The 27,865-nt window shown below is 40.8% G+C and overlaps 1 protein-coding gene and 2 pseudogenes across 1 annotated transcript; all 3 read left to right on the top strand.

The window, feature by feature from the left end:
* Positions 1 to 4,427: 4,427 nt before the first annotated feature.
* LOC133061246 (olfactory receptor 7E178-like) lies at positions 4,428 to 5,413 on the top strand (annotated as a pseudogene).
* Positions 5,414 to 16,939: 11,526 nt separating this feature from the next.
* Positions 16,940 to 17,884, top strand: LOC133061245 (olfactory receptor 7E178-like). The gene has a single exon (XM_061149235.1). The coding sequence runs from the start codon at positions 16,955 to 16,957 to the stop codon at positions 17,882 to 17,884; it is 930 nt and encodes a 309-aa protein (XP_061005218.1). The 5' UTR covers positions 16,940 to 16,954.
* Positions 17,885 to 26,934: 9,050 nt separating this feature from the next.
* LOC133061244 (olfactory receptor 7E178-like) lies at positions 26,935 to 27,865 on the top strand (annotated as a pseudogene).

Genomic DNA, 27,865 nt, shown 5'->3' with positions numbered 1-27,865 from the left:
ATAACTGCAACTGCACTCATCTCACATGCTAGTAAAGTAATGCTCAAAATTCTCCAAACCAGGCTTCAGCAATACTTGAGTTGTGAACTTCCAGATGTTCAAGTTGTTTTAGAAAAGGCAGAGGAACCAGAGATCAAATTACCAATATCCGCTGGATCATTGAAAAAACAGAGTTTTAGACAAAAAAATCTATTTCTTGTTTACTGACTACACCAAAGCCTTTGACTGTGTGGATCACAACAAACTGTGGAAAATTCTAAAAGAGATGGGAATACCAAGCCACCTGACCTGCCTGTTGAAAAACCTATATTTAGGTCAGGAATGAACAGTTAGAACTGGACATGGAATGACAGACTGGTTCCAAATTGGGAAAGGAGTACGTCAAGGCTGTATATTGTCACCCTGCTTATTTAACTTATATGCAGAGTATATGATGCGAAATGCCGGGCTGGAGGAAGCACAAGCTGGAATCAAGATTGCCTGGAGAAATATCAATAACCTCAGATATGCAGGTGACACCACCCTTATGGCAGAAAGTGAAGTAGAACTAAAGAGCCTCTTGATGAAAGTGAGAGGAGAGTGGAAAAGTTGGCTTAAATCTCAACATTCAGAAAACAAAGATCATGGCATCCAGTCCCATCACTTCATGGCAAGTAGATGGGGAAACAGTGGAAACCGTGGCTGACTTTATTTTTCTGGGCTCCAAAATCACTGCAGATGGTGATTGCAGCCATGAAATTAAAAGACGCTTGCTCCTTGGAAGGGAAGTTATGACCAACCTAGACAGCACATAAAAAAGAAGAGACATTACTTTGTCAACAAAGGTCTGTCTAGTCAAGGCTATGGTTTTCCTAATGGCCATGTATGGATGTGAGAGTTGGACTATAAAGAAAGCTGAGCGCCAAAGAATTGATGCTTTTGAACTGTGGTGTTGGAGAAGACTCTTGATAGTCCCTTGGACTGCAAGGAGATCCAACCGGTCCGTCCTAAAGGAGATCAGTCCTGGGTGTTCATTGGAGGGACTGTTGTTGAAGCTGAAACTCCAATACTTTGGCCACCTGATGCAAAGAGCTGACTCATTGGAAAAGACCCTGATGCTGGGAAAAGATTGAGGGCAGGAGGAGAAAGGGATGACAGGTTGGATGACATTTCCAACACAATGGACACGGGTTTGGGTGAACTCCAGGAGTTGGTGATGGACAGGGAGGCCTGGCGTGCTGTGGTTCATGGGGTCACAGAGAGTCGGACACAACTGAGCAACTGAACTGAACTGAACTGAAAGGAAAATGCATATACCATATTCATGACAATGTTTACCTTTGGGCAATTGAAGTTCAAGGGAATAAGATCATGCAGAAATAGCTAGAAATCCTCAGGTTTTATCAGTAATAAATATGAGTTCTAAAGTGATTATTATTAAATACTGATATTTTAATCTGGTAGTAAAGATAGTAATAATACATAACATTAATGCAACAGTTAATATACTGGTAATGGTTCTTACCCAGGCTAGATGTGTGTGTGTGTGTTTAGGTGCTCAGTCATGTCTGACTCTTTGTGGTCCCATGGGCTGTCACCCACCAGGCTCCTCTGTTCATGGAATTCTCCAGGCATGAACACTATAGTGGATTGCCATTTTCTACTCCATGAGATCTTCTTGACTCAGGGATTCTTGTGTCCCCTGCATTGGCAGGCAGTTTCTTTCCCACTAGTGCCACCTGGTCAGCATGCCCAAAGGGCTACAGGTAGAGATTCTGATCTAATTGGCTCTAGGCTGTGGTCTATCCATAGTTAAATTTTAAAAACTCAAAAGGATCAAAAAGATTAATCAGCTAGCACTGAAAACCACTATTAAAGTACTTTATTTTAATTTAAATTTTACAGCAACCTTGAAAGAAAGTGTAAGTGAAAGTCACTCAATTGTGTCCGACTCTTTGCAACCCCATGGACTATAGAGTCCATGGAATTTGCTAGTCCAGAATACTGGAGTGGGTAGCCTTTCCCTTATCCAGGAGGTCTTCCCAACCCAGGGATCGAACCCAATACTCCTGCATTGCAGACAGATTCTTTACCAGCTGAGCTACAAGGGAAGCCCAAGAACACTGGAGTTTAGCCTATCCCTCCTCCAGTGGATCTTCCCGACCCAAGAATTGAACCAGGATCTCCTGCATTGCAGGTGGATTCTTTACCAACTGAGCTATCAGAGCAACTCTGAGTCCAGTTCAATTAATATATCAACTTTACAAATATACAAACTACTCATGTATTGTTTTTCTTTTCTTATGAAGTCTTTTATTGGTAAATTTCAAGAAGTACATAGTCTCAATCCCAAGAAACAAGGTTAAATATTTTACCACTGTTTATCAGGGGTTGTCAGCTTCCCTGCCCAAGATGGAAAGTATATTTTTACCCTATTTTTCTGATATTAGCATTTAGCTTTTCCCCTTTTGATTTTTCCCAAATTACATCATGTTTTGACCTGTCAGGAGAAATGAAGACCTGAGTTGTCTTCAGGAAGATGAATGTAGGAGAAATGTCATTTCTCAATAAGGAAGAATGACTTGAAAAGCTGGTATGAGAGGACCAATGTAGCATTTGAGAACAGGTTTTGGTCTTAAATTTTTCAACGGTGTGTAAGAGAGTTGGATTTAATGAGAAATCAACCCTTCACAAATGTATAGGAAGAGATACATTGGAGTTTCCCAGGTGGTGCTAGCGGTAAAGAACCTGCCTGCCAATACAGCAGACACAAGATGTGCAGGTTCAATCCCTGGGTCAGGAAGATCCCCTGGTGAAGGAAATGACAACCCACACAAGTATTCTTGTCTGGAAAATCCCACGGAGGAATTTCGCAGACTACAATTCACAGTGTCGCAAAGACTAAAACAATTTAGAGACATATTTAAGAAGCTTTAATTAGCCACTACAAACAAAAACAGCAAAAGGCAAACTCAACTTCAGACCTTTCTATAAGAGTATATAGCACTTCAAAAATGAAAAAAATAAGCATTGATTAAAAGCAAATTATTCTTTAATAATTGGCATATCATATAGAATCAGGATCAGTGATGCTGTATTATTTTATGCTTTCAACAAAAATATATTTATCAAAATATGAAGCTCACCAAAGCCAAATATTTGTATTTGAGTTATATGTGAAGGAAATTTGACCTGACAACCCACCCCTATCTCCATGGAAGATAGATGACATAAAACCAAGTAAATATGGAAAAACCCTTGAAGATAATTTGCATAGAAATGCTCTCTCTGAGGAAATGGCAACCCACTCCAGTATTCTTGCCTGGAGAATCCCAGGGATGGCAGAGCTTGGTGGGCTGCCATCTGTGGGGTCGCACAGAGTCGGACACGACTGAAGTGACTTGGAGGCAGCAGCTATCTCTGAACATTTCATTTTAATTTAGGATCCAATTAACAAGATTCTAGCTCTTTAGGACTAAGATGCACATCAAGGAAACTTCTTGTACTGCATTTTGATAAGATACAGTATATTTGAGTGTTTCTTAGTGTCCTTTAATCAGGTTTTTTTAAAAAAGAGAGAAAAGAATACTTTCAATTTCATACACTTCCTTCAAAAGCAGGGGACAAATATATTACTGTGTTCATTAAGTTCTGTTCTCAAATTGTCATTACCTCTCTCCAATTCTTTGGCCTCATACCTTTAAAGTAGGTGTACAAAAAACTTGCCAGTATTTTGGGTGTCAATAAAGGTGTGTTCCAGCTTTATCATACTGTCCATGGAGTTCTCATAGCAAAAGTACTGGAATGGGTTGCATTTCCTTCTCCAGTGGGCCACATTTTGTCAGAACTCTTCATTATGATGCATCCATCTTGGGTGGCCCTGCACGGCATGTCTTATAGTTTCATTGATTTATGCAAGCCCCTTCACCACAACACGTTCGTGATCCTTCAAAGATTGGATACTTTCGAATTTTGGTGCTGGAGGAGACTCTTGAGAGTTCCTTGGGCTGCAAGGTGATCAAACCAGTCCATCCTAAAGGAAATCAACCCTGAATATTCATTGGAAGGACTGATGCTGAAGCTGAATCTCCAATACTTTGGCCACCTAATGCAAAGAGCTAACTTATTGGAAAAGACCTTGATGCTGGGAAAGATTGAGGGCAGCAGGAGAAGCAGGCAGCAGAGGATGAGATGGTTAGATAGCATAACTGACTCAGTGGACATGAATTTGAGCAAACTCCAGGAGATAGAGGAGGACAGAGGGGCCTGGCATGCTACAGTCCATGGGGTTGCAAAGAGTTGAACATGATTTAGCAACTGAACAACAATAACAAAATATGTGTTCACAGCTAAGAAGTATTGCTGAAGACCGTGGGATGTATGGTCTTCAAGCCTAAACACTTTGAGATCCACTTAAATCCAAAGCATAGACATTTATCTGGGTCCCTCTACAACTGATTCATTTATTCAATATTCTCTTCTTTTTCAAAAGGTGTCCCATCAACATGGAACCACAGAATCTAACAGGTGTCTCAGAATTCCTCCTCCTGGGCCTCTCAGATGATCCAGAACTTCAGCTCCTCCTCTTTGGGCTCTTCCTGTCCATGTACCTGGTCACTGTGCTTGGGAACCTGCTCATCATCCTGGCTGTCACCTCTGATTCCCACCTCCACACTCCCATGTACATCTTCCTCTCTAACCTATCATTGACTGATGTCAGTTTCAGCACCACCACCATCCCCAAGATGCTAGAGAATCTCCAGACACACAGCAAATCCATCACCTACGCAGGGTGCCTAGCTCAGGTGACCGTCTTTTCTCTTTTTGTATGTTTGGAGAGTCTCCTTCTGACAGTGATGGCCTATGACCGGTTGGTGGCCATCTGTCACCCTCTACACTACCTGGTCATCATGAACCCCCACCTCTGTGGCTTGTTGGTCCTGGTGTCATTTTCTGTCAGTCTTTTGACCTCCCTGTTGCACTACTTGGTAATGTCACAGCTTACCTTCTGTGTAGAAGTGGAAATACCTCATTTCTTTTGTGACCTTTCTCAACTCCTCAACCTTGCCTGTTCTGACACCTCCACCAATAACATATTAATCTATTTCATTGGTACAATCTTTGGTGGAGTTCCACTCTCAGGGATCCTTTACTCTTATACTCAGATTATGTCCTCCATTCTGAGAATCTCATCATTAGGCGGGAGGTATAAAGCTTTCTCCACCTGTGGCTCTCACCTGGTAGTTGTTTGCTTATTTTATGGAACAGGCCTTGGTGTGTATCTCAGCTCTGCTGCCTCATCTTCCCCCAGGAAGGGCGCAGTGGCCTCAGGATGTACACTGTGGTCACCCCTATGCTGAACCCCTTCATCTACAGCTTGAGGAACAAGGACATCAAGACTGTCCTCTGGAGAATTATCAGCAGAATAGCCTAAGGTCAACATCCATGCTATCTTCTTTCTATTCATAGGACTGGGAAAGGCAGCAAGGTCAGTCTTGTGCAAGAAGAAATTCTGATCTGCAGTCCCATAACATATATGTGTCTTTCTGGATCTGCTTCTTGCTTACACATTTTTTTCCTCTTCAGTTTAGTTCAGAAACTCAGTCATGTCTGACTCTTTGTGACCCCATGGACTGCAGCACGCCAGGCTGCCCTATCCATCACCAACTCCCAGAGCTTACTCAAACTCATGTCCATCAAAACATTGATGCCATCAAACCATCTCGTCCTCTGTCATCCCCTTCTCCTCCTGCCTTCAATCTTCCCCAGCATCAGGGTCTTTTCCAGTGAGTCAGTTCTTCACATCAGGTGGCCAAATATTGGAGTTTCAGCTTCAGCATCAGTCCTTCCAATGAGTGTTCAGTACTGATTTCCTTTAGGATTGGCTGGTTGGATCTTTCTGCAGTCCAAGGGACTCTCAAGAGTCTTCTCAACACCACAGTTCAAAAGCATCAATTCTTCAGCTCTCAGCCTTCTTTATAGTTCAACTCTCATATCCATACATGACTACTGGAAAAACCATAGCTTTGACTAGACAGGCCCTTGTTGGCAAAGCAATGTCTCTGCTTTTTAATATGCTGTTTAGGTTGGTCATAGCTTTTCTTCCAAGGAGCAAGTGTCTTTTAATTTCATGGTTGCAGTCACCATCTGAAGTGATTTTGGAACCCCCCAAAATAAAGTTTCTCACTGTTTCCACTGTTTCCCCATCTATTTGCCATGAAGTGATGGGTGCGGATGCCATAATCTTCATTCTCTGAATGTTAAGTTTTAAGCCAAATTTTTCACTCTCTTCTTTCATTTTCATCAAGAGGCTCTTTAGTCCCTTTTGCTTTCTGCCATAAGGGTGGTGTCATCTGCATATCTGAGGTTATTGATATTTCTCCAGGCAATCTTGATTCCAGCTTTTTCTTCTTAGAATAAGTTTAATGGAATTGAGAGCTTATTTGGACACCTCATATGAGTCCTTTCCCTTCCAGAATTCTGCATACACAGCAGTATGCCCTTTTCATTTTCATCATGCATTACTCAAGACTCTTCATCATGGGTAGTCTTGTCTCTATCTACTGAATAATCATAGTTCCCTCTTTCTCGGGAGGGAGAAATTTACTACTTATGTACTTTTTCTATGATTTTCTCCCCTATGTATTAGGTGAATTTAAATCCTAACTTGCTTCCCAGGTGATGCTAGTGGTAAAGAACCTGCCTGCCAATGCAGGTGACATAAGAGACACGGGTTTGATCCCTGGTCAGGAAGATCCCCAGAAGGAGGGCATAGCAACCCACTCCAGTATTCTTGCCTGGAGAATCCCCATGGAGGGAGGAGCTTGGTGGGCTACAGATCATAGTGCTTCAAAGAGTCAGGCATGACTGAGGAGACTTAGCACACATGCACACAAACCCTAACTTAATGACCAAGGCATCTAATATATTTTTACTCCTCAAGGATTTTTGAGCAAATGGGATGTCTATTTCATTTCATTTCCAAACCAGAGTATTTTGAAATTGAAACAGGACACTGTTAATATTAAGCTTGCATAAACATTTATCAACTGGAATTTTCCTAGGAAAATGGGGATGATGGAAGAGAGTAGATGGGAGAGAACCTATCAGAGAAAAATTGATTCCCAATCTTTCTAATGACTCCCCTTCCATTCGATCTAACTTTTCCCCAGTCATATTATATAACCAGACACAAAGTGACAAAATTTGAATGACTCCACAGATATAATAGTCAAATTCATAGAGAGAGAGAGTAGAATGGTGGTTGCCAGAGGCTTTGGGAGGAGGAGGAGGGGAAGTTAGTGTTTTTTAATGGGCATGGAGTTTCAGTTGGGGAAGATGAAAAAATTCTGGAGATGTGGAGATGGATGGTTGTGATGGTTGCAAAGCAATGTAAATATACTAATGCCATTGAACTGTATACTGTAAAATGATTAAAAAAAATACATGTCCTATCAGAAATGAGGGATATATTGCTCCAATGTTAGGTGTATTCAGCCCTCAGTAATCAATGCCTAAAGGAAGCTACTTCTGGACTCCTGACTGTATGGCCAGAAGAAGCATGGTGGGATCTGCAGAAGTACCACAACAGGGCAAACTCTTCTCTGTGCCAGGTCTTCTCCAGCGAATTTTTCTTGAAAAGATGATACTGTGATGGGTTGGAGACAAGGCTACTAAACACAGAAACATCTCTATAGTTTCAATTCTTCTTAGAGCCAATGCTCCTGAAAAAGTGTGAGGTCTATGTGAGGGTAGCTTCAAAGATGCTTGTAATGAACCCTTCCTCCTATATTGATGCCCTTGTATATCTGTCTCCTTGAGTATAGACTGGATACAGTGACTTCTGTTCAATGAATTGAATTTGGAGAAATATTGGACTGTCCCTTCTAACTTTAACATGTAGAACAGTTCAGGTTTTATCTTGCCAGCCTGCTCCCACCAACTGACCACCTTGCTCTGATGGAAGCCAGGTGCCACGCTGTCAGAGGCCTATATGGTAAAAAGCCAAGGGAGTCCTCTGGCCCTCAGAGGACTCAATCCTACCAAGAACCATGAAAGTGAGCTTGGAAACAGATACTATCCTAGTTAAACCTTGATAAGACTGAAGTCCTGACCTATACTTTGAATGTAGACTCTCTGAGACTCCTTGAAGTGTTCAAGCAAGCTAGCAAGTTTCCAGATAATATGTCAAAATTCACAGTTGTGTAAAATATCACAGTGGCTCAGTGAGTAAAGAATCTGCCTTTAAGGCAGGAGCCACAGGAGACCCAGGTTCAATCCCTGGGTCAGGAAGATTGCCTGGAAGCAGAAATGGCAACCCACTCCAGTATTCTTGCCTGGGAAATCCCATGGACAGAGGAGCTTGGTGGGCTATAGTCCATGAGGTCATAAAAAGTCAGAGATGACTGAGCATGCATGCAATAACATACAACTACTGAACAGAAAAATTAGAGCTAGAATATTAAATTAACTAGAACTTAAAATTTAAAATTCTGTAATGTTAGAACTAGAGTTGGAACTCTCACTCAAAGTAGAAAAAAGAAAAACCCATGAATCTCCAAACATAATATCCCAAAACCCTAAACCAGAACCATAGAATTAAAAATAAGGTTGCCCAAGACAGAAGTCTTAATTAAGGAAATAGAAAAGATCATGTTTTAGAAGATGTAAATCTCTCTAAATTACATAACTGATTCAGTGGATCTGCAGATTAAAAAGTCACATTGTTTTCTCTAATTGAAAAAAAATAGTTGTCTGAATATTATGATGAGATAGACATTGTGAAAGTCAGAGACTGTGAGTAGAGGTCAAACTCCCCTGAGAAGAGGACAAGTCTAAATCTCTCACTGTTCTCCTTTTCTTCCTCCATGAAATTAGCAAGTCCTCAGAGACTGAGAGACCTTGGACAAATCTGGCAAATTATGTGCCACCTGCAGTGAGGTCTCAAGGCTGCATAACTGTAAGTAAGCCTGTGATTCTCAGCTCTTCAGTTAGCCAGCTCAAGTTCAATAGGTTTGATACCTGTGTGTCTCACCCTCCTGGAATTGCTGTCTATACCAGGAGGCCCATACTTGAGTACATCTTGCCTCCAGTCCGAAGCCTCAGTACTCATCCAAGAGCAGGTAGGGGAGGGGAAAGCAAGCTGCATCCCTCATCCCTGCTCCAGCAGAGACACAGCCCAGCCCAGTGACTGCCAATGCAGTGGATGACACTGAAGGTAGAAGGAATTGGGGGAACCTTGTTTTCTCACCATCAAGGCTGTGGGGCAGTTGGGATAGCCAGTGGGAGGGCACCAAAATGCAAAGATCAGCTCAGAGGCTTATGAAGTTGAGGTTGTTGGATATTTTGATCATCATAGAACTCTCATTTAAATTTCTATTTCCCCTGCACACTGGGTTTGTCTTCCATGGGCATCTGGTCTGCCTAATCATGCCATCAGTTCAGCTCAGTTACTCAGCTATGTCCGACTCTTTGCGACCCCATGAATCGAAGCACACCAGGCCTCCCTGTCCATCACCAACTCCCGGAGTTTACTCAGACTCATGTCCATCGAGTCGGTGATGCCATCCAGCCATCTCATCCTCTGTTACCTCCTTTTCCTCTTGCCCCCAATCCCTCCCAGCATCAGGGTCTTTTCCAATGAGTCAACTCTCCACATGAGGTAGCCCAAGTATTGGAGTTTCAGCTTCAGCATCAGTCCTTGCAATGAACACCCAGGACTGATCTCCTTTAGGATGCACTGGTTGGATCTCCTTGCAGTCCAGGGGACTCTCAAGAGTCTTCTCCAACACCATAGTTCAAATGCATCAATTTTTCGGCACTCAGCTTACTTCATAGTCCTACTCTCACATCCACACATGACCACTGGAAAAACCATAGCCTTCAGTAGATGGACCTTTGTTGGCAAAGTAATGTCTCTGCTTTTTAATATGCTATCTAGGTTGGTCATAGCTTTCCTTCCAAGGAGTAAGCATCTTTTAATTTCATGGCTGCAATCACCATCCACAGTGATTTTGGAGCCCCCAAAAATAAAGTCTGACACTGTTTCTACTGTTTCTCCATCCATTTCCCATGAAGTGATGGGACCAGATGCCATGATCTTAGTTTTCTGAATGTTGAGCTTTAAGCCAACATGAAGGAGATGGGAATACCAGATCACCTGACCTGCCTCTTGAGAAACCTATATGCAGGTCAGGAAGCAACAGTTAGAACTGGACATGGAACAACAGACTGGTTCCAAATAGGAAAAGGAGTACGTCAAGGCTGTATATTGTCACCATGCTTATTTAACTTATATGCAGAGTACATCATGAGAAACGCTGGGCTGGAGGAAGCACAAGCTGGAATCGAGATTGCCAGGAGGAATATCAATAACCTTACATATGCAGATGACACCACCCTTATGGCAGAAAGTGAAGAGGAGCTAAAAAGCCTCTTGATGAAAGTGAAAGAGGAGAGTGAAAAAGTTGGCTTAAAGCTCAACATTCAAAAACTAAGATCGTAGCATCTGGTCCCTCTAAATTGTCTCCTAAGTGCTCCAAATGATCATGAAGGTTATGGTGATGAAAATGATGACTGTAAACACAGAATCACAAACTCTTATGTAGGTATTGACATGCCAGGGCCTAAGCTTAGTTGTTTTTTTTTTTAAGCTTAGTTTTTAAGTAGCTTGTTTCTTTCCTTTTATATACATTACCAGCCTCAAAAGACAGCAATGTGCATTATCTTTATTTTACAACTGAGGATAAGATCACAGTATTTTAATGCAATTTTTATCAAGCCCTGTGATAAAAAGGGAGTAAAGTCAGATTTTAATGTAAACATTGAATATGGTAGGGCACCTAGACCGTATTCTCTCCTGCCAATCCAAACTGCATTCAAGGGTAAATTTAGGGAAAATGTAATCCCTATATGAGTTTATTGAAAAGTTCATAGTAATTTCTAGTTCCATTCTTGTGACTGCAAATGACATGATATAGTTCTTTCCTGAAATTGCTGAGTAATATTTCATTGTATATATCTACCACATCTTCTTTATCCACTCATCTGTCGGTGGATATTTAGATTGCTAGAGCCAGAGACGGTCATACTGAGTGAAGTAAGTCAGACAGAGAAAGACAAATATCATATGATATCACTTATATGTGGACTCTTTTTTATAAAATAGTACAAGTGAATTTATTTACAAAACAGAAATAGAGTCACAGATGTAGAAAAGAAACTTGTGGTTACCAGGGGGTAAGGGTGGGAGGGATAAATCTGGAGATCGAGACTGACATATACACTATTATATATAAAATAGATAACTAATAAGGACCTACTGTATAGCACATCTGCTCAATACACTGTAATGGCTTATATGGGAAAAGAATCTAAAAAAGAGTGATGTATGTATGTATGTGAATAACTGATTCGCTTGACAGTACACCTGAAACTAACACAACATTGTAAATCAACTATATTCCAATTAAAAAATCTTAAATAAGAATTCAAAAATTTTAAAAAAGCCCTTTAGCTGGCATACAAAGGCCAACTTAGCATTTGAGAACTGCTTTGGTCCTAAATTGTTCAACTGTTCATAAGAGGGTTGGATTTGATGATAAATCAACCCTTCCCAAATGTTTAGGATTTGAGACATATCGAAGAAGTTTTATTAAGCTATTAAAAAGGAAAACACCAAAAGGCAAACTCTCTTCCTTTTCATCCCAGGCAGAGACCCCCTGGCCTCCCCTGGTGGCTCAAATTATAAACAATCTGCCTGTAATGCAGGAGACCTGGGTTCGATCCCTGGGTTGGGAAGAAACCCTGGAGGAGGGCATGGCAACCTACTCTAGTATTCTTGCCTGGAGAATCCCCATGGACAGAGGAGCCTGATGGCCTACAGTCCATGGGGATCACAAAGAGTAGGACACGACTGAGCAACTAAGCCCAGCACAGCACACAGAGACCCCTGGTCACTGTACTCTTCCTTTTGGGTGTTCACGGTAGACACAATGGACAGTATGTGTGGCACCTGCTACATCAGTGATAGGAAGGAAGACTGAGCTGAAGGTGAAAGTGAAAAAGTAAAAGTGTTAGTCACTCAGTCGTGTCCGACTCTGCAACCCCACGGACTGTAGCCTGCTAGGTTTCTCTGTCCATGGATCTCTCCAGGCAAGAATACTCGAGTGGGTAGCCATTCCCTTCTCCAGGGGATCTTTCCAACCCAGGGATCAAACCCATGTCTCCTACATTGCAGGCCGATTCTTAACTGTCTGGGGATCTGAGAAAGTATCAGTTTGTGACAATTCAAGGCACTTCTCTCTCTTTTCTTTGATCTTGAATTTTGCTTCACTGTCAACCTGCTCCTTCATTCTTGTCATTTATAACCTCTGGATTTCTTTTTTTTCCCCCAAGGAGTAAGACTTGTATTTGCTACATACCCACTGGCAGCTACTTATATGCTATTTGCGTTGTATTTACAACTTATTTACATAGCATTTACATTGCATTAGGTATTGCAATTTCTAAGAGAGTATAGTGTCAGGGTGCTGATTAGGAAACAAGAAACAGTATAAAGGTATATGTTAGGAAGTTTGGAAGAGACTTCTCAGTCTCTGCTTCAGCTCTCTGAAGTGTAGGGAAACAGAGTGCACATTCAGTGCATGGGCCTCAGAAACCCACAATTTAATTTTGAATCTTACGCTCTATTTATTATCTGAATGACACTGGACAAGCTCTTAATATCTTTGAGCCTGAAACTGGTCATCAAAATTGATATCCAGTTGATACAACTACCTAAGTAAGAATGAAAAAAAGAAGTAAAAAGCTAGTGATTAAAAGTTCCCTGGATACACTTGCATTACAATAATGGCAGAGTAAATTTTAGGTATGGCTGTTATTATTATTATCATTGAGTCTAAGTACCAATTACTCAATTAAAATATTTTGTGATCTGAGGTTTGGTTTTTCCCAGATCCTGAAAGAACATTTTATGTGATAGTTCTTGTCCTTATGCAAATAGATTCTGAAGGCCTCCTGGGAAAACTGAGTCTTATTCATATCTGATTCCTCAGAGTCTCTCTTTGCTTGGCACAGACTAGGCTACAAGAACAAAAATCTCTGCTTAATATTGAATAGACCCTTCCTGGATTCTCAGAAGCACAGCGTAGGCAGTAAGGCTAAGGCTTCCATATGCTGGGTCATTCCTGCCTGTTCCTTCATTCCTTCCTAGTTTCTTGTTGTTGTTGCTCAGTTGCTAAGTTGTGTCCAACTCTTTGTGACCCCATGGACTGCAGCACAATATCTTATAGGACTAGACAAAACATAAACCAGTACTTGTATGCCTCTGTGTCACTTTCTAAGGGACCTATTGTTTTCCATTTAATAAAATCTACAACACTCAATTATTTTTTTCTTTTTAAAAAAATTATTTTAAGTGAAACGAAGATGAATTTTTAAAAAAAATTTTAAATTTATTTATTTTTAAATTGAAGGGTAATTGCTTTACAGAATTTTGTTGTTTTTCTGTCAAATATCAACATGAATCAGCCATAGGTATACATATGCCCCCTCCTTTTTGAGCATCTCTCCCATCCCCCTTCCCGTCCCACCCCGCTAGGTTGATACAGAACCCCTGTTTGAGTTCCCTGAGACATAACACAAATTCCCATTGGCTGTCTATTTTACATATGGTAATGAAGTTTCCATGTTACTCTCCATACATCTCACCCACTCCTTCCCTCTCCCCATGCCCATAAGTCTGTCCTCTATGTCTGAAACAAAGATGAATATTTTTAATGGTCAAACGTACAATTCACAAAAGAGACATCATATACCATTAGACACCTTAAAAATAAAGAAACATAAAGCAAAAATCAGAAGAAATATAAAGGAAAAGAAAAAATATATAATCATAGTGAGATATATTAACATTTCTCTGAGAATATTTTATCAAATGCAGAAAAAATAAGAAGAGGAGCATCTTGAATTATGTCATTAATAATTTGAATATAATAAATTTATATTTAATTAATCTATATTAATCATATCCTACACAAATATATTTAAATTTTGTATCTCATATGCTGTTATTAGATGTCCATAGAACATTTAGAAAAACTGGCAAAAAGATAAACATTATTAAATTTCAAAAAGTAGAATTCTTTTTTGTGTACAACATAATTATTTAAACAAATAGTGAATCATAAAAAATTTTTTAACTCTATTATTATTTTTAATTGGAGGGCAATTACTTTACAATGTTGTGATGGTTTCTGCTGTATATCAACATGAATCGGCCATAGGTATACATGTATCCTCTCGCTTTTGAACCCCCTCCCACTTCCCTCTCTATCACATCCCTCTAGGTTGTCACAGAGCACTGGCTGTGACAACATAAAAGTTTTTGTTTTTTTTTAAGCAGAATCAGTTAAAGAAAAAGGAAAGCTAATTTTATTGGGTGGACTGAGACATATATTAGGATTCCATTCATTCTGTAAATGAATTCCCTGGGACACGACAGGCTTCTCTCTCTCTCTCTCATATAATAGAATGTAAGATCATTAAAACTTTATTAGGATTGTATTTCATCAATAAGATAAATAGCCCAATAATGATTCAACTTCTGATTTAAAAGCCGTGACTGGGGACTTCCCTGGTGGTCCAGTGCTTCACCTTCCAATGCAGGAGGTTTGGGTTCGATCCCTGGTTGAGGAGCTAAGATTCCACATGTCTCATGGCCAAAAAACTAGAACAGAAATAATACTGTAACAAATTCAATAAAGACCTTAAAAATGGTCCACATTAAAAACAAGTTTAAAAAAAATAAATGGAATAACTGTAACTGAATATTTCTTAAGTACTGACCACTCTTATGTGCCACTACTGAGGATTAAGGAGGTTGGTCCCAAAAGGTCCTGCAATGGTTTATTGATTAGTTTCTACAGAAGTTACTTGAGAAGAAGCCAGTGCAAGGGGGAAACTCCCATGTCTCCTGGAAAAGCAGGGAATAAATCTCTGACGTGAAAGGGGCAATCCTGCATCAGGAGTGGGAAAGACCTCCTTATGATCAAAGATAGGGAATTTGGAGCCTAGAAGCCTGTATTTGTTGCTGTTCAGTCTCTCAGTTGTGTCTGACTCTTTTTAACCCCAAGGACTACAGTACACCAGGCTTCCTTGTCCTTCACTATTTCTTGGAGTGTGCTCAAACTCATGTCCATCGAGTCAGTGACACCATCCAACCATCTCATCCTCTGTCGTTCCCTTCTCCCCCTGCCTTCAGTCTTTCCCAGCATTGGGGTCTTTCCCAATGAGTCAGTTCTTCGCATCAGGTGGCCAAAGTATTGGAGCTTTGGCTTCAGCATCAGTCCTTCCAGTGAAAATTCAGGGTTGATTTCCTTTAGAACTGACTGGTTTGATCTCCTTGCTGTCCAAGGGACTCTCAAGAGTCTTATTCAGCACCAGAGTTCGAATGCATCAAATCTTCGGCACTCAGCCTTTTTTTGTGGTCCAACTCTCATATCCATGCTTGAAATGGGCACTCCTGCATCGGGAGTGGAAAGATCCCCTTATGATCAGTGAAAGGGAATTTGGAGACTAGAAGCCAGTGTTCAATTCAGTTCAGTTCAGTTCAGTCACTCAGTTGTGTCTGACTCTTTGCAAAGCCAATGTAAACAAATCTTATTGTTTCTTTCATTTTGCACCCCAAGCCTAAATCTGTTTAGATTCTTCACTCATGAAATACCAAAAGCCTACATTTCTTTCTCTCAATTCCTCATCAACTTACTGTTTCTTTGCCTAAAAAAGATAATAGCTGCCTGCTTTGGCCACTTCTTAGGTCCTATTTTAATGAGACCTCCATGTGCAGGAATTCAAATTTGTTTCTTTTTCTCCTGTTAATCTGTCTTGTGTCAATTTTGTTATTATCCCAGCCACAATAACTCTAGAGGGGCAGAAGAGGAAATTTCCCCTTCCTCCACACCACACACATTCTACAAATGGGTGTTATTGGCCCTACTTCAATGTGAGGGATACAAGTGCAGAGAAGTGGAGAGATTTACATATACTGCACATTAAGTGGGTGAAACATTTGGAACTCAGACAAAGTCCTCCTAATTCCCACCCCAGGGCTCTGTCTCACCAGATTATTTTCTTTTAAAACCTACATTAGTCCCAGATGATCAAATAGAAGTAAAACCATGAATTCCTTATTTTGAGATGTGGTGAGTTCATAGGTAAATTAGCAGAATGGACCAAACTGCTTGCAAGGGATCTTTATTGTATGAATATTATGGATGATGGAGTTTTCTATGGATAGTAATGCATTCTCTGGCCCATTTTGTAAATCTGAGTTATAATAGTTATAATAATGTCATTCCTTGTGCTCAGTTGCTCAGTAATGTCCAACTCTTTATGACCCCATGGACCATAGCCCACAAGGCTCCTCTGTCCACAGAATTTTCCAGGCAAGAATACTAGAGTGGGTTGCCATTTCCTCCTCCAGAGGATCTTCCAGACCCAGGGATCAAATCCAAGTCTCCTGCATCTCCTGCATTGGCAAGTGGATTTTTTACCACCTGAGCCACCTGGGAAGCCCCATCATTCCCTATATAAGGTTCAAAATTTCATGTGACTGTATCATGAAAAGACTATTCCTAGTCAGCCTTCAAAAATCTTTCTAGTTTTACACCTTGAAAATCAGAACGTGTGGTTGATTTTGTCTGATTTTTCCATTAGCATAACTTGTAGAGATAGTTATAGAAAAATATAATGTTTCAATTTTTAAAATGGAAGCAATACTCTTGCATGCATATATCTTTTGGAAATTCTCACTAGTGTAGTACACAGAGGATTGCAAGAATTTTCAGAGCTGTATCATAATAAATTTTTTAAAAAATATTTGTGAATTGATTAAATCCAAAGTATGGACACTATCTGTATACCCCTACAATTGTTTATTCAATACTCTCTTCTTTTTCAAAGGTGCCCCCTCTACATGGAACCACAAAATCTAACGGGTGTCTCAGAATTCTTTCTCCTGGGCCTCTCAGATGATCCAGACCTGCAGCCCCTTCTCTTTGGGCTCTTCCTGTCCATGTACCTGGTGGCCATGCTTGGGAACCTGCTCATCATCCTGGTCATCAGCTCTGACCCCCACCTCCACACCCCCATGTACTTCTTCCTCTCCAATTTGTCCTTGGCTGACATCAGTATCAGCACCACCACCATCCCCAAGATGCTAGTGAACCTCCAGACACACAGCAAATCCATCACCTATGCAGGCTGTCTAGCGCAGGTGACCTTCCTGTCCCTTTTCGCAGGTTTGGAGAGTCTCCTTCTGACAGTGATGGCCTATGACCGGTTGGTGGCCATCTGTCACCCCCTACACTACCTGGTCATCACGAACCCCCGCCTATGTATCTTGCTGGTTCTGGCATCATTTGCCGTCAGTCTTTTGACCTCCCTGCTGCACTACTTGATGATGTCACAGCTTACCTTCTGTACAAAAGTGGAAATTCCTCATTTCCTTTGTGACCCTCCTCAACTCCTCAACCTTGCCTGTTCTGATACCTCCACCAGTAAAATATTAATTTATTTCATTGGTACCATCGTTGGTGGGATTCCACTCTCGGGGATACTTTACTCTTATATTCGAATTATATCCTCCATTCTGAGAGTCTCTTCATCAGCGGCTAAGTCCAAAGCCTTCTCCACCTGTGGCTCTCACCTGTCCGTTGTTTGCTTATTTTACGGAACAGGCCTCGGGGTGTACCTCAGCTCAGCCGTCTTGTCTTCCCCCAGGAAGGGTGCAGTGCCCTCAGTGATGTACACTGTGGTCACCCCTATGCTGAACCCCTTCATCTACAGCCTAAGGAACAAAGACATTAAGAGTACTCTGTGGAGGATTATCAGCAGAATAGCCTAATCTCAATACCATGGTATCTTTTTTTGGCTCATGGGAGTAGAAAATTTAGCAAAACCAAACATGTGCAATAAGTGATTCTGTTCTGTGGTCACATAGCTTACATGTACCTATCTGGCTCTCTGCTCTGTTTACACAATTTTTCCTCTTAGAATATCTCTAATGTAATTGGGAAATTATCTGGATGCCCCAAATGAGTCATAGCCCTTCTAGGATTTTGCATAGCACATCAGTGTACCCTTCTCGTTTTCATTGCATATGACCCAGGACTCTTGGTCATGGGCATTCTTGCTCCTATCTTCACAAAATAAACATAATTTTCTCTTTCTTGTTACATACTGTTTCTATAATTTTCCTATGTTTATTTTCTGTGTGTTAGGTGGATCAATGGACTTGCAGATATGAAAGTCACATGTTTTCTCTAATTGAAATAAGAGGAAAAAAAATAAAAACTTGGAAGTCAGAGCTGAGGAGTAGAGGTCAAACTCCCCTGAGAAGCTGATGAGTCTAGATCCTTCCTAATACATTCGCTTTTCTCCTTTTCCTCCTCCATGAAATTAGCAAATTCTCGGAGTTTCAGAGACCATAGACAATTAATTATTTCCTAAGTGTATTGAGGTCTCTAGGCTGCATCACTTTAAATAGTCAACCTGTGCTTCCCAGCCCTTCAGTTTGCCAGCTCCAGTCCAATGGGCTCCATACCTGTGTGTCTTCTCCTCCCAGAGTTTTTGTCTGCACCAGGAAGCCCACACCTGAGGCTGTCTTGCTGCCAGTCCTCACCACAAAGCTTCAGCCCTCATCCAACACCAGGAAAGGGAGGGGCAGGTGATCTGCATCCCTCAGTCCTGGTCCAGTGGAGACAAGTGCAACCCAGTGAGTGCCAAGTGCAGTGGGAGACACGAATGCACAAGGGATTGAGTGGAGGGTGTGTGTGTGTGGCAGGGGCGGGGGCGGGGGGGGATGTTTTCTCATCACCAAAGCAGAGAACAGATAGGAGAGCCAGTAGGAGGGTACCAAAATGCATATATCAGCTCAAAGGCTTATAAAAGTTGATGTTGTTTTTAGTGGTGGGGATCCAAGAACTCATTTAAATTTCTATTTTCCTCCCACACTGTTTCTATCTTCCTTGGGCATCTTTTCTACCTGATCAGGAAATAGGTCCCTCCAAACTGTCCTTCTCCCTTGGAGAAGGAAACAGCAACCCACTCCAGTATTCTTGCCTGGAGAATCCCAGATAACTTAGAGTTTGAGAATGGCTTTGGTCCTAAATTGCTCACCTATTCATTAGAGAGTTGGATTTGATGAGAACTCCTCACAAATGTTAAGGATTTGAAGCATATCTAAGTTTTATCAAGCCACTATAAATAGAAATAGCAAAAAGCAAACTCTCTTCCTTTTCTTCCCAGGCACAGACCCCCTGCTCGCTGTGCTGTTCCTTTTGGGTGTTCACAGTAGGCTCGGTGGAGACCATGTATGGAACCTGCTACTGAGTGAGTCCTTTCCTAGGCAGGTTGACACGAAGTCTAGGGGTCCCCAAGGAGAGAGTGGTCTGGAATTCTCAAGGAGGAAGAAAGGACAATATTTTTTTGTCCCTATACATTCCTTAGGATTATATGACAATAATGTATCCTGCTTGAGGACAGTCTCTGGAAAAAACCTTCTGTCTGGCTAATTCTGTTATCTCAAAATGTAAATTATGGGAGTAGGTCTGGTGAGGTCTTTACAACCTCCAGACATTCTTTTGATTCACTGTAATAACTAATTTGGGAGTATATAACTCCATTGCTAATGCTAGCAAGGGGGTACTCTTTCTGCCTCCTTCTGATGTCTATGTCAGAAGCTTTCTCTATCCCTTTTATACTTTAATAAACTCTATTGCACAAAAACTCTGAGTGATCAAGCCTCATCTCTGGCCCCGGATTGAATTCTTCTCCCCCGGAGTCCAAGAATCCTGGAGTCTCTGCGTGGGTTCAGCAACAACCTTTCACTACATTGGTTACAGGAAGGCAGGCTGAGCTGAAGCTGGGGATCCTAGAAAGCATCACCTTAGCCAATTCAAGGCACTTCTCTCTCTTGCCTTTGACCTTGAATTTTGCTTCATTATCAACTTGTGCCTTCATTCTTGTAATTTATACTCTGTGGATTTCTAAGGGAGTAGAGTCGGGGTGCTGGTCAGGAAACAAGAAACAGTATAAAGGCATATACAATATTGTAAAGTAATTAGTCTCCAATTAAAACAAATTAATTTATTTAAAAAAAAAGAAAGTTGGGAAGAGATTTTTGAACCTATGTTTAAACGCTCTAAACTGTAGGGAAACAGAATGGACAGTGCATGAGCCCCATATACACACAAATTAATTTTGAATCCAACCAGTCCATTCTAAAGAAGATCAGTCCTGGGTGTTCACTGGAAGGGCTAATGTTGAAGCTGAAACTCCAATTCTTTGGCCACCTGATGTGAAGAGGTGACCTCATTTGAAACAACCCTGATGCTGGGAAAGATTGAGGGCGGGAGAAGGGGACCACAGAGGATGAGATGGTTGGATGGCATCACCGACTCAATGGACATGAGTTTGGGTAAATACCAAACTCCAGGAATTGTTGATGGACAGGGAGGCCTGGCATTCTGTGGTTCATGGGGTCGCAGAGTCAGACACAACTGAGCGACAGAACTGAACTGATCTGCTCCACTTTTTACCTGAATGACACTGAGTAAGCTCTTAATAACTTTGGGCCTGAAACTGGTCATCTAAATTGATATCCAGTTGATACAACTACATGAGTAAGAATGAAACAAAGTGGGTGCTAAATATTTCATGGATGCATTGCAGTAACAACAAAGTAAATTTTAGATATTGTTATTCTCAAGTTTAGGCTTCTTAAGTGGCTCAGAGGCAAAGAATCCACTTTCCAGTGCAGGAGCTGCAGGAGACTTGGGTTCAGTCCCTTGATCAGGAAGATCCCCTAGAGGAGGGCACGGCAACCCACCCCAGTTTTCTTGCCTGGAGAATCCCACAGACAGAGGCGCCTGACTGGCTACGGCTCATAGCGTCGCAAAGAGCTGGGACACGACTAAAGCGACTTAGCATGTATGCTGGGCCCTTCCTGCCTGCTTGCCCCTTCATTCCTTCCAGTCATGTCCTGTAGGCCTAGACAAAGCATAAAACAGGATTCATATGCCTCTGTGTGATTTTCTAAGGGACCTATCATTTCCCATTTAATAGAATCTACAATACTCTATTAAATTTTAACAAGTAGTGAATCATAATTTTTTTTTAAAGGAGAAACAGTGAAAGAGAAAGGAAAGTTAATTTAATTGTGTGGACTGAGACACAATTTAGGATTTCCATTCATTCTATAAATGAATTCTCTGAGACATGACAGACTCTCTCAACCAATAGAGTGTAAGATCATTAAACTCTATTAGGATTGTATGTCATCAATAAGCTAACTAGTCCAATAATGATTCAACTTCTGAATTAAAAGCTGTGACTGGGAACTTCTCCTGGTGGTCCAGTGGTTAAGGCTTCACCTTCCAGAGCAGGGGGTGAGGGTTTAGTCCCTGGTTGGGGAGCTAAGATTCCACATGCCTTACAGCCAAAAAACTAAAACAGAAACAATACTGTAACACATTCAACAAAGCCTTTTTAAATGGTCCACATTAAAAAAAAAAACTTAAAAAATTAGTAGATAAAATAAAAACCATTGCTGACTATTTATTAACTACTAACCTCTTAGGTGCCACTATTGGGGATCCGGGTGGACTGCTCCAAAATGTGCTATGATGGTTTATTGATTAGTTTATACTGAAGTTGCTTGAGAAGCAGATGCAAGAGGGAAACTCTGATCCTTCTGTGTCTCCTGGAAAAGCAGGGAATAAATCTCTCACATGAAAGGGGCATTCCTGCCCCAGAAGTTGGAGGACAACTTTGTTCTCAGAGATGGGAAATTTGGAGCATAGAAGCCTACACAAACAAATCTGATTGTTTTTGTCATTCTCTGCCCTAAGCCTAAATCTGTTTAGATTCTTCACTAGCAAAGTACCCAAAGCCTGTGTTTCTTTCTCTTGTCAATTCCTCACCAATTTATTGTGTCTTTGTCTAAAAAGGAAAAAACTGCCTGCTTTGGCCACTTTTTAGGTCCTATTTTTATGAGACCTCCATATGTAGGAATTCAAATTTGTTTCTTTTTCTCCTGTTAATCTGTCTTGTGTCAATTTTGTTACTATTCCAGCCACAAGAACTCCAGAGGGGCAGAAGAGGAAATTTCCCTTTCCTCAACACCACACATGTCCTACAAATACGTTGTTGGCCCTACTTCAATGTGAGGGATACAAGTGCAGAGCAGTGGGGAGATTTACACACACTGCATATTAAGTGAGTGAAACATTAAGTGGACTCAGACAAAGGCCTCCTAATTCCCACCCCAGGGCTCTTTCCCACCAGATCATTTTCTTTTAAAACCGATGGTAGTCCCAGATGATCAAATGGAAGTATAGCCATCAATTGCTTCAATTGGAATGTAGTGAGCTCATATCTAAATTAACAGAATGGACCAAACTGTTTGCAGGGGCTTTGTGGTATGAATATTAAGGATTGTATGGTTTTCTATGGATAATAATGCATTTTCCAGCCCACTTTGTAAATATGAATTATAGAAATATCATTCCCTATACAGGATGTAAACTTTCATACAGCTCTGTCATGAAAAGGACTATTCCTAGTCAGCCTTCAAGAATCTGTCTAATTCTACACCTTGTATATCAGAAAATGTAGTTGATTTGGTCTGATTTTTCCATTAGCATAACTTTTGTAAGTAGTTAATAGAAAAATTGTATGTTTCAAATTTTAAAACTGAATCAATGCTCTTGTATGCATATACCTTTTGGAAATTCTCACTAGTGTAATGTACATAAGGTTGCAAGAATTTTCATAGCTTTGTCATAATAAAAAACTCAAAAAATAAAGTGAAATTTATCCCTCTGAAAATGTTATGCATCATTTCTTTCATAAAAGGCATTTTATTTTAAATATAGTAGTGTGTACATGTCAATCCCCAAATCCCAATACTCTGGTGAATGAGAATTTATCTATGTTAGATAGGACCTAGGTAAGTTTTCAACAAAATTGCTTATGAATACATAGTTTAAGACTAGTGTTATGGAAACACTGAAAGAAAAATGTGTCTACCCAATTCATGATGTGTTTGCCTCTGAGCTGGTGAAGTGCAGGAGAATAAGATCGCTCAGGGACAACAAAACCCCTCTGTTTTCATCAGTAATAAATATGCGTTCTAAAGAAAGTATTGTCAAATATTTATATTTTAATATGGGCCGTGGGTAATATGAGGAAGAAATGGGAATCCACTTTAGTATTCTTGCCTGGACAATCCCACGGACAGAGGAGCCTGGTGGGCTATGGTCCATGGGTGGGAGAGGGTCAGACACGACTGAGCAACTAAGCATGAGCACTAGTGGGTAATACGGTTTTAACGATAACTAACATTATCGCGATGTTTATCAATTGCCTAACAATGTTTCTCTACCCTGACAATATGTTCATTTGCCCAAAGGAATTATGAGTAGAGATTCTGATCTGATTGGTTCTAGGTTGTGGCTAGTCCATAGCTAAATTTTGAAAGATCAAAAGGTAATTATATTGATCAGCCAGCACTAATAACACTGGTTAAGTATTTTATATTGATTTTAATTTGATTTCTTCCAGCAATCCTATAAGCTCAGTACAGTTAATATACTCATTTTACAGATGCACAAACTCCCCAGGTATTTGGGATATTAGTCTTTGGGGTTTTTTCCCCTTTTGATTATTCCCAAATGGCATCATGTTTTGACCTATAGGAGAAATGAAGGCCTGAGGTGCCTTCATGGAGCTGAATGTAGAAAAAAAATGCAATTTCTTATTAAGGAAGAATGACTCAAGAAGATCATAAGCTGATCTTAAGTAGGACAACTTGGGGTTTGAGACTTGGCTTTGATCCTATGTTCTTCAACTGTTCGTAAGAGTTAAGTTTGATGAGAAATCAACCCTTCATAAATTTTTAGGAGTAGAGACATAGTTAAGAAGGGTTACCTAGCCACTACACACAAAAACAACAAAACCAAGCTCAGATTTTTTCTTGAGAGTTGCCGGGAGCCAGCACACGAGATCCCACCCATGACAAGGTCATGAGGAGAAGACCTGACAAGCAAGGCTGATCAGGACCTCAGGGATTTCAAAAAGCTGCCCCAGTGCTCACCTTAAAGATGATCTCTGTCTTCCTGATGCTTGCTATATTAGACTACTCCTAATTTCTGTGACACAGGTAGAAGGCCTTGCCCGATCTCTTTCCAAACAGAATCAACTTAGAACTTTAATCAATATGTTCCCTAGAAGGTGGTATCCTATAAGATAATCCAGGATGAAAGGAGTGTTTCAATTTAGACCCCTTTGCTGGCATTCTAGCCTGCTTGGCAAATGCGTACTAATGCACATGACTGCTCATAACACCTTAATAATAAACAGCATAAAGAACCTGATCACACAAAAGGCCCTAATAGGCACAGAGGCCTTCGGGGGGTGAGGAAGCCCTGTTAGAGAACAGAAAAATATTATTATAAAAGTGGTTATAGTTAAAGATTTAGAAAAATAAGAGTTTAGAATTGCTAATTCTAACCAGGAATGCTAAACAGGGGCTGCCTCACCAGAGCTGCAGAGTCTTTGTGTGGTAAACCTTTTAGATACATTTAACTGATAACTTCTGCAAAAGGACTGACCTTTGTGTTCATTAAAGAATAGATTACGGAAAACAGCTTTGCATTCACCTAGGTCATAAAATGTCAATAGGCTCCAAGGCCAGAAGATAATGTATAAGACTCTCACAAAGAAGTATGCAGAAAACACCCTGGTTTCCTGAAGGATAAGCCGATGTAATATTAAACTATCTTCCCCTTAAAAAATGTGCTAACTTAGAATATAAAAGCTATGGTAAAAAAAATAAAGATTTGCCAGACTCTGCTACACACTCCCAGTCTGGTCTCTCTCTCTCTCTTTTTCTTGCCGACGCCGTTCATCCTGAGGGTACCCCTGGATCTTGCTGAGGCTGGACCCCAGCAGAGAGTGTCTAACACTGATAGAGAAAAACTGCAAAAGTGAAAAAAGTTCAGAGTATTTATTAAAATTTAATTATCAAAAAAGCAAGAGAGTTTCAGAAAAAACATCTACTTCTGCTTTATTGGCTATGCCAAACAAAGCCTTTGATTGTGTGGATCACAATAAACTGTGGAAAATTCTGAAAGAGATGGGAATACCAGACCACCTGACCTGCCTCTTGAGAAACCTGTATGCAGGTCAGGAAGCAACTGTTAGAACTGGACATGGAACAACAGACTGGCTCCAAATCGAGAAAGGAGTATGTCAAGGATGTATATTGTCACCCTACTTATTTAACTTATATGCACAGTATATCATGAGAAATGCTGGGCTGGATGAAGCACAAGCTGGAATCAAGATTGCTGGGAGAAATATCAATAACCTCAGATATGCAGACGACACCACACTTATGGCAAAAGCGAAGACCTAAAGAGCCTTTGAAAGTGAAAGAGGAGAGTGAAAAGTTGGCTTAAAACTCAACATTCAGAAAGCTAGGATCATGGCATCTGGTCCTATCACTTCATGGCAAATAGATGGAGAAACAATGGAAATAGTGCCAGACTTTATTTTCTTGGGTTCCAAAATCACTGCAGATGGTGACTGCAGCCATGAAATCAGATGCTTTCTCCTTGGAAGAAAAGTTCTGACCAACCTAGACAGCATATTAAAAAACAGAAACATTACTTTGCCAACAAAGGTCCATCTAATCAAAGCTATGGTTTTTCCAGTAGTCATGTATGGATGTGAGAGTTGGACTATATAGAAAGCTGAGTGCCGAAGAACTGATGCTTTTGAACTGTGGTGTTGGAGGAGACTCCTGAGAGTCCCTTGGGCTGCAAGGAGATCCAACCAGTCCATCCAAAGGAAATCGGTCCTGAATATTCACTGGAAGGACTGATGCTGAAGCTGAAACTTCAGTACTTTGGCCACCTGATGTAAAGAACTGACTCATTGGAAAAGACCCTGATGCTGGGAAAGATTGAAGGCAGAGGAGAAGGGGATGACAGAGGATGAGATGGTTGGATGGCATTAATGACTCAATGGACTTGAGTTTGAGCAATCTCTGAGAGTTGCTGATGGACATAGAAGCCTGGCATGCTGCAGTCCATGGGGTACAAAGAGTTGGACACGACTGAGCAACTGAACTGAACTGAATTATTATTTAATCCCTGGTACATCATATGTTTATACTATCCTCAGGATCAGTGACACTTTTAATGAAATACATATACTTTTAGCAAAAATATATTTATCAAAATATGAAGCCCACCAAGGCCAAATATTTATATTTCAGTTATACTGAGAACACTTTGACTGCCACATTTGAATGAGCACTTATCTCCATGGAAGATGGATGTCATTAAACCACATAAAGATGAAAAACCCTTAAAGATAATTGAAATATAGAAAGGTTATCTGACTATAATTTATACTATAGTGAATGTGGTTTGATCTCTTCAGGACTACATTACAAAGCAAGGGAATTTCTTGTACAGCATTTGGATAATAGCAGTACATTTGAGTGCTTTTTAGTATCCTGTAATTAGAATAATTTTTTAAAAGGGAAAAGAATAATTTTTATTCAATATTTTTCCTTCAGAAGTAGGGGGCAGATATTTTACTGTGTTCATGGATTTGTTATCTTGAAATGCCTTTATTTCTCTTCTATTCTTTGGCCCCATGCCTCTAAAATAGATGTATAAAGAAATCAGTGAATATTTTGACCCTAATGAAGAATCACTCACAACTGAGAAACACTGCCAAAGGTGCTAAGGGGTATGATTATCAAGTGTAAATATTTCATTTGTAAATTGCTTCAATCAAAAGTATGGACTCTAATCTGGGTGCCCCTACAATCATTTTCTGTTTTCAACACTCTTTTTTTTCTAAAGGTACCCCATCAGCATGGAACCAGAGAATGTAACAGGTGTCTCAGAATTCCTCCTCCTGGGTCTCTCAGATGATCTAGACCTGCCGCCCCTCCTCTTTGGACTCTTCCTGTCCATATACCTGGTCACTGTGTTTGGGAACCTGCTCATCATTCTGGCTGTCACCCCTGACCCCCACCTCCACACACCCATTTACTTCTTCCTCTCCAACCTGTCCTTGGCTAACATCAGTTTCGACACCACCACTGTCCCCAAGATGCTAGTGAACCTCCAGACACACGGCAAATCCATCACCTATGCAGGCTGCCTAGCTGAGGTGACTGTCTTTTCTCTTTTTGCCTGTTTGGAGAGTCTCCTTCTGACAGTGATGGTCTATGACTGGTTGGTGGCCATTTGTCACCCCCTACACTACCTGTTCATCACGAACCCCCACCTCTGTGGCTTCTTGGTCTTGGTGTCATTTTCCATCAGACTTTTGAACTCCCAGCTTCACTACTTGATGATGTCACAGCTTACCTTCTGTGCAGAAGTGGAAATGCCTCATTTCTTCTGTGACCCTTCTAAACTCCTCAGTCTTGCCTGTTCTGAAAACTCCATCAATATCATATTAATTTATTTCATCAGTACCATTGTCGGTGAGATTCCACTTTCAGGAATCTTTTGCTCTTATTCTCAAATTGTTTCCTCAATTCTGAGAGTCTCCTCATCAGGTGGGAAGTACAAAGCCTTATCCACCTGTGGTTCTCACCTGTCAGTTGTATGTTTGTTTTATGGAACAGGCCCTTGGGGTGTACCTCAGCTCAGCTGTCTCATCTTCCCACAGGAAGGGTTCAGTGGCCTTGGTGATGTACACTGTGGTCACCCCTATGCTGAACCCTTTCAACTACAGTCTAAGGAACAAGGACATCAAGAGTGCCCTCTGGCGGATTATCAGCAGAATAGCCTAA

The sequence above is a fragment of the Dama dama genome, chromosome 9 (genome assembly GCF_033118175.1).
Source record: "Dama dama isolate Ldn47 chromosome 9, ASM3311817v1, whole genome shotgun sequence".
Classification (NCBI taxonomy): domain Eukaryota; kingdom Metazoa; phylum Chordata; class Mammalia; order Artiodactyla; family Cervidae; genus Dama; species Dama dama.
This window is presented reverse-complemented; position numbering and strand designations above follow the sequence as displayed.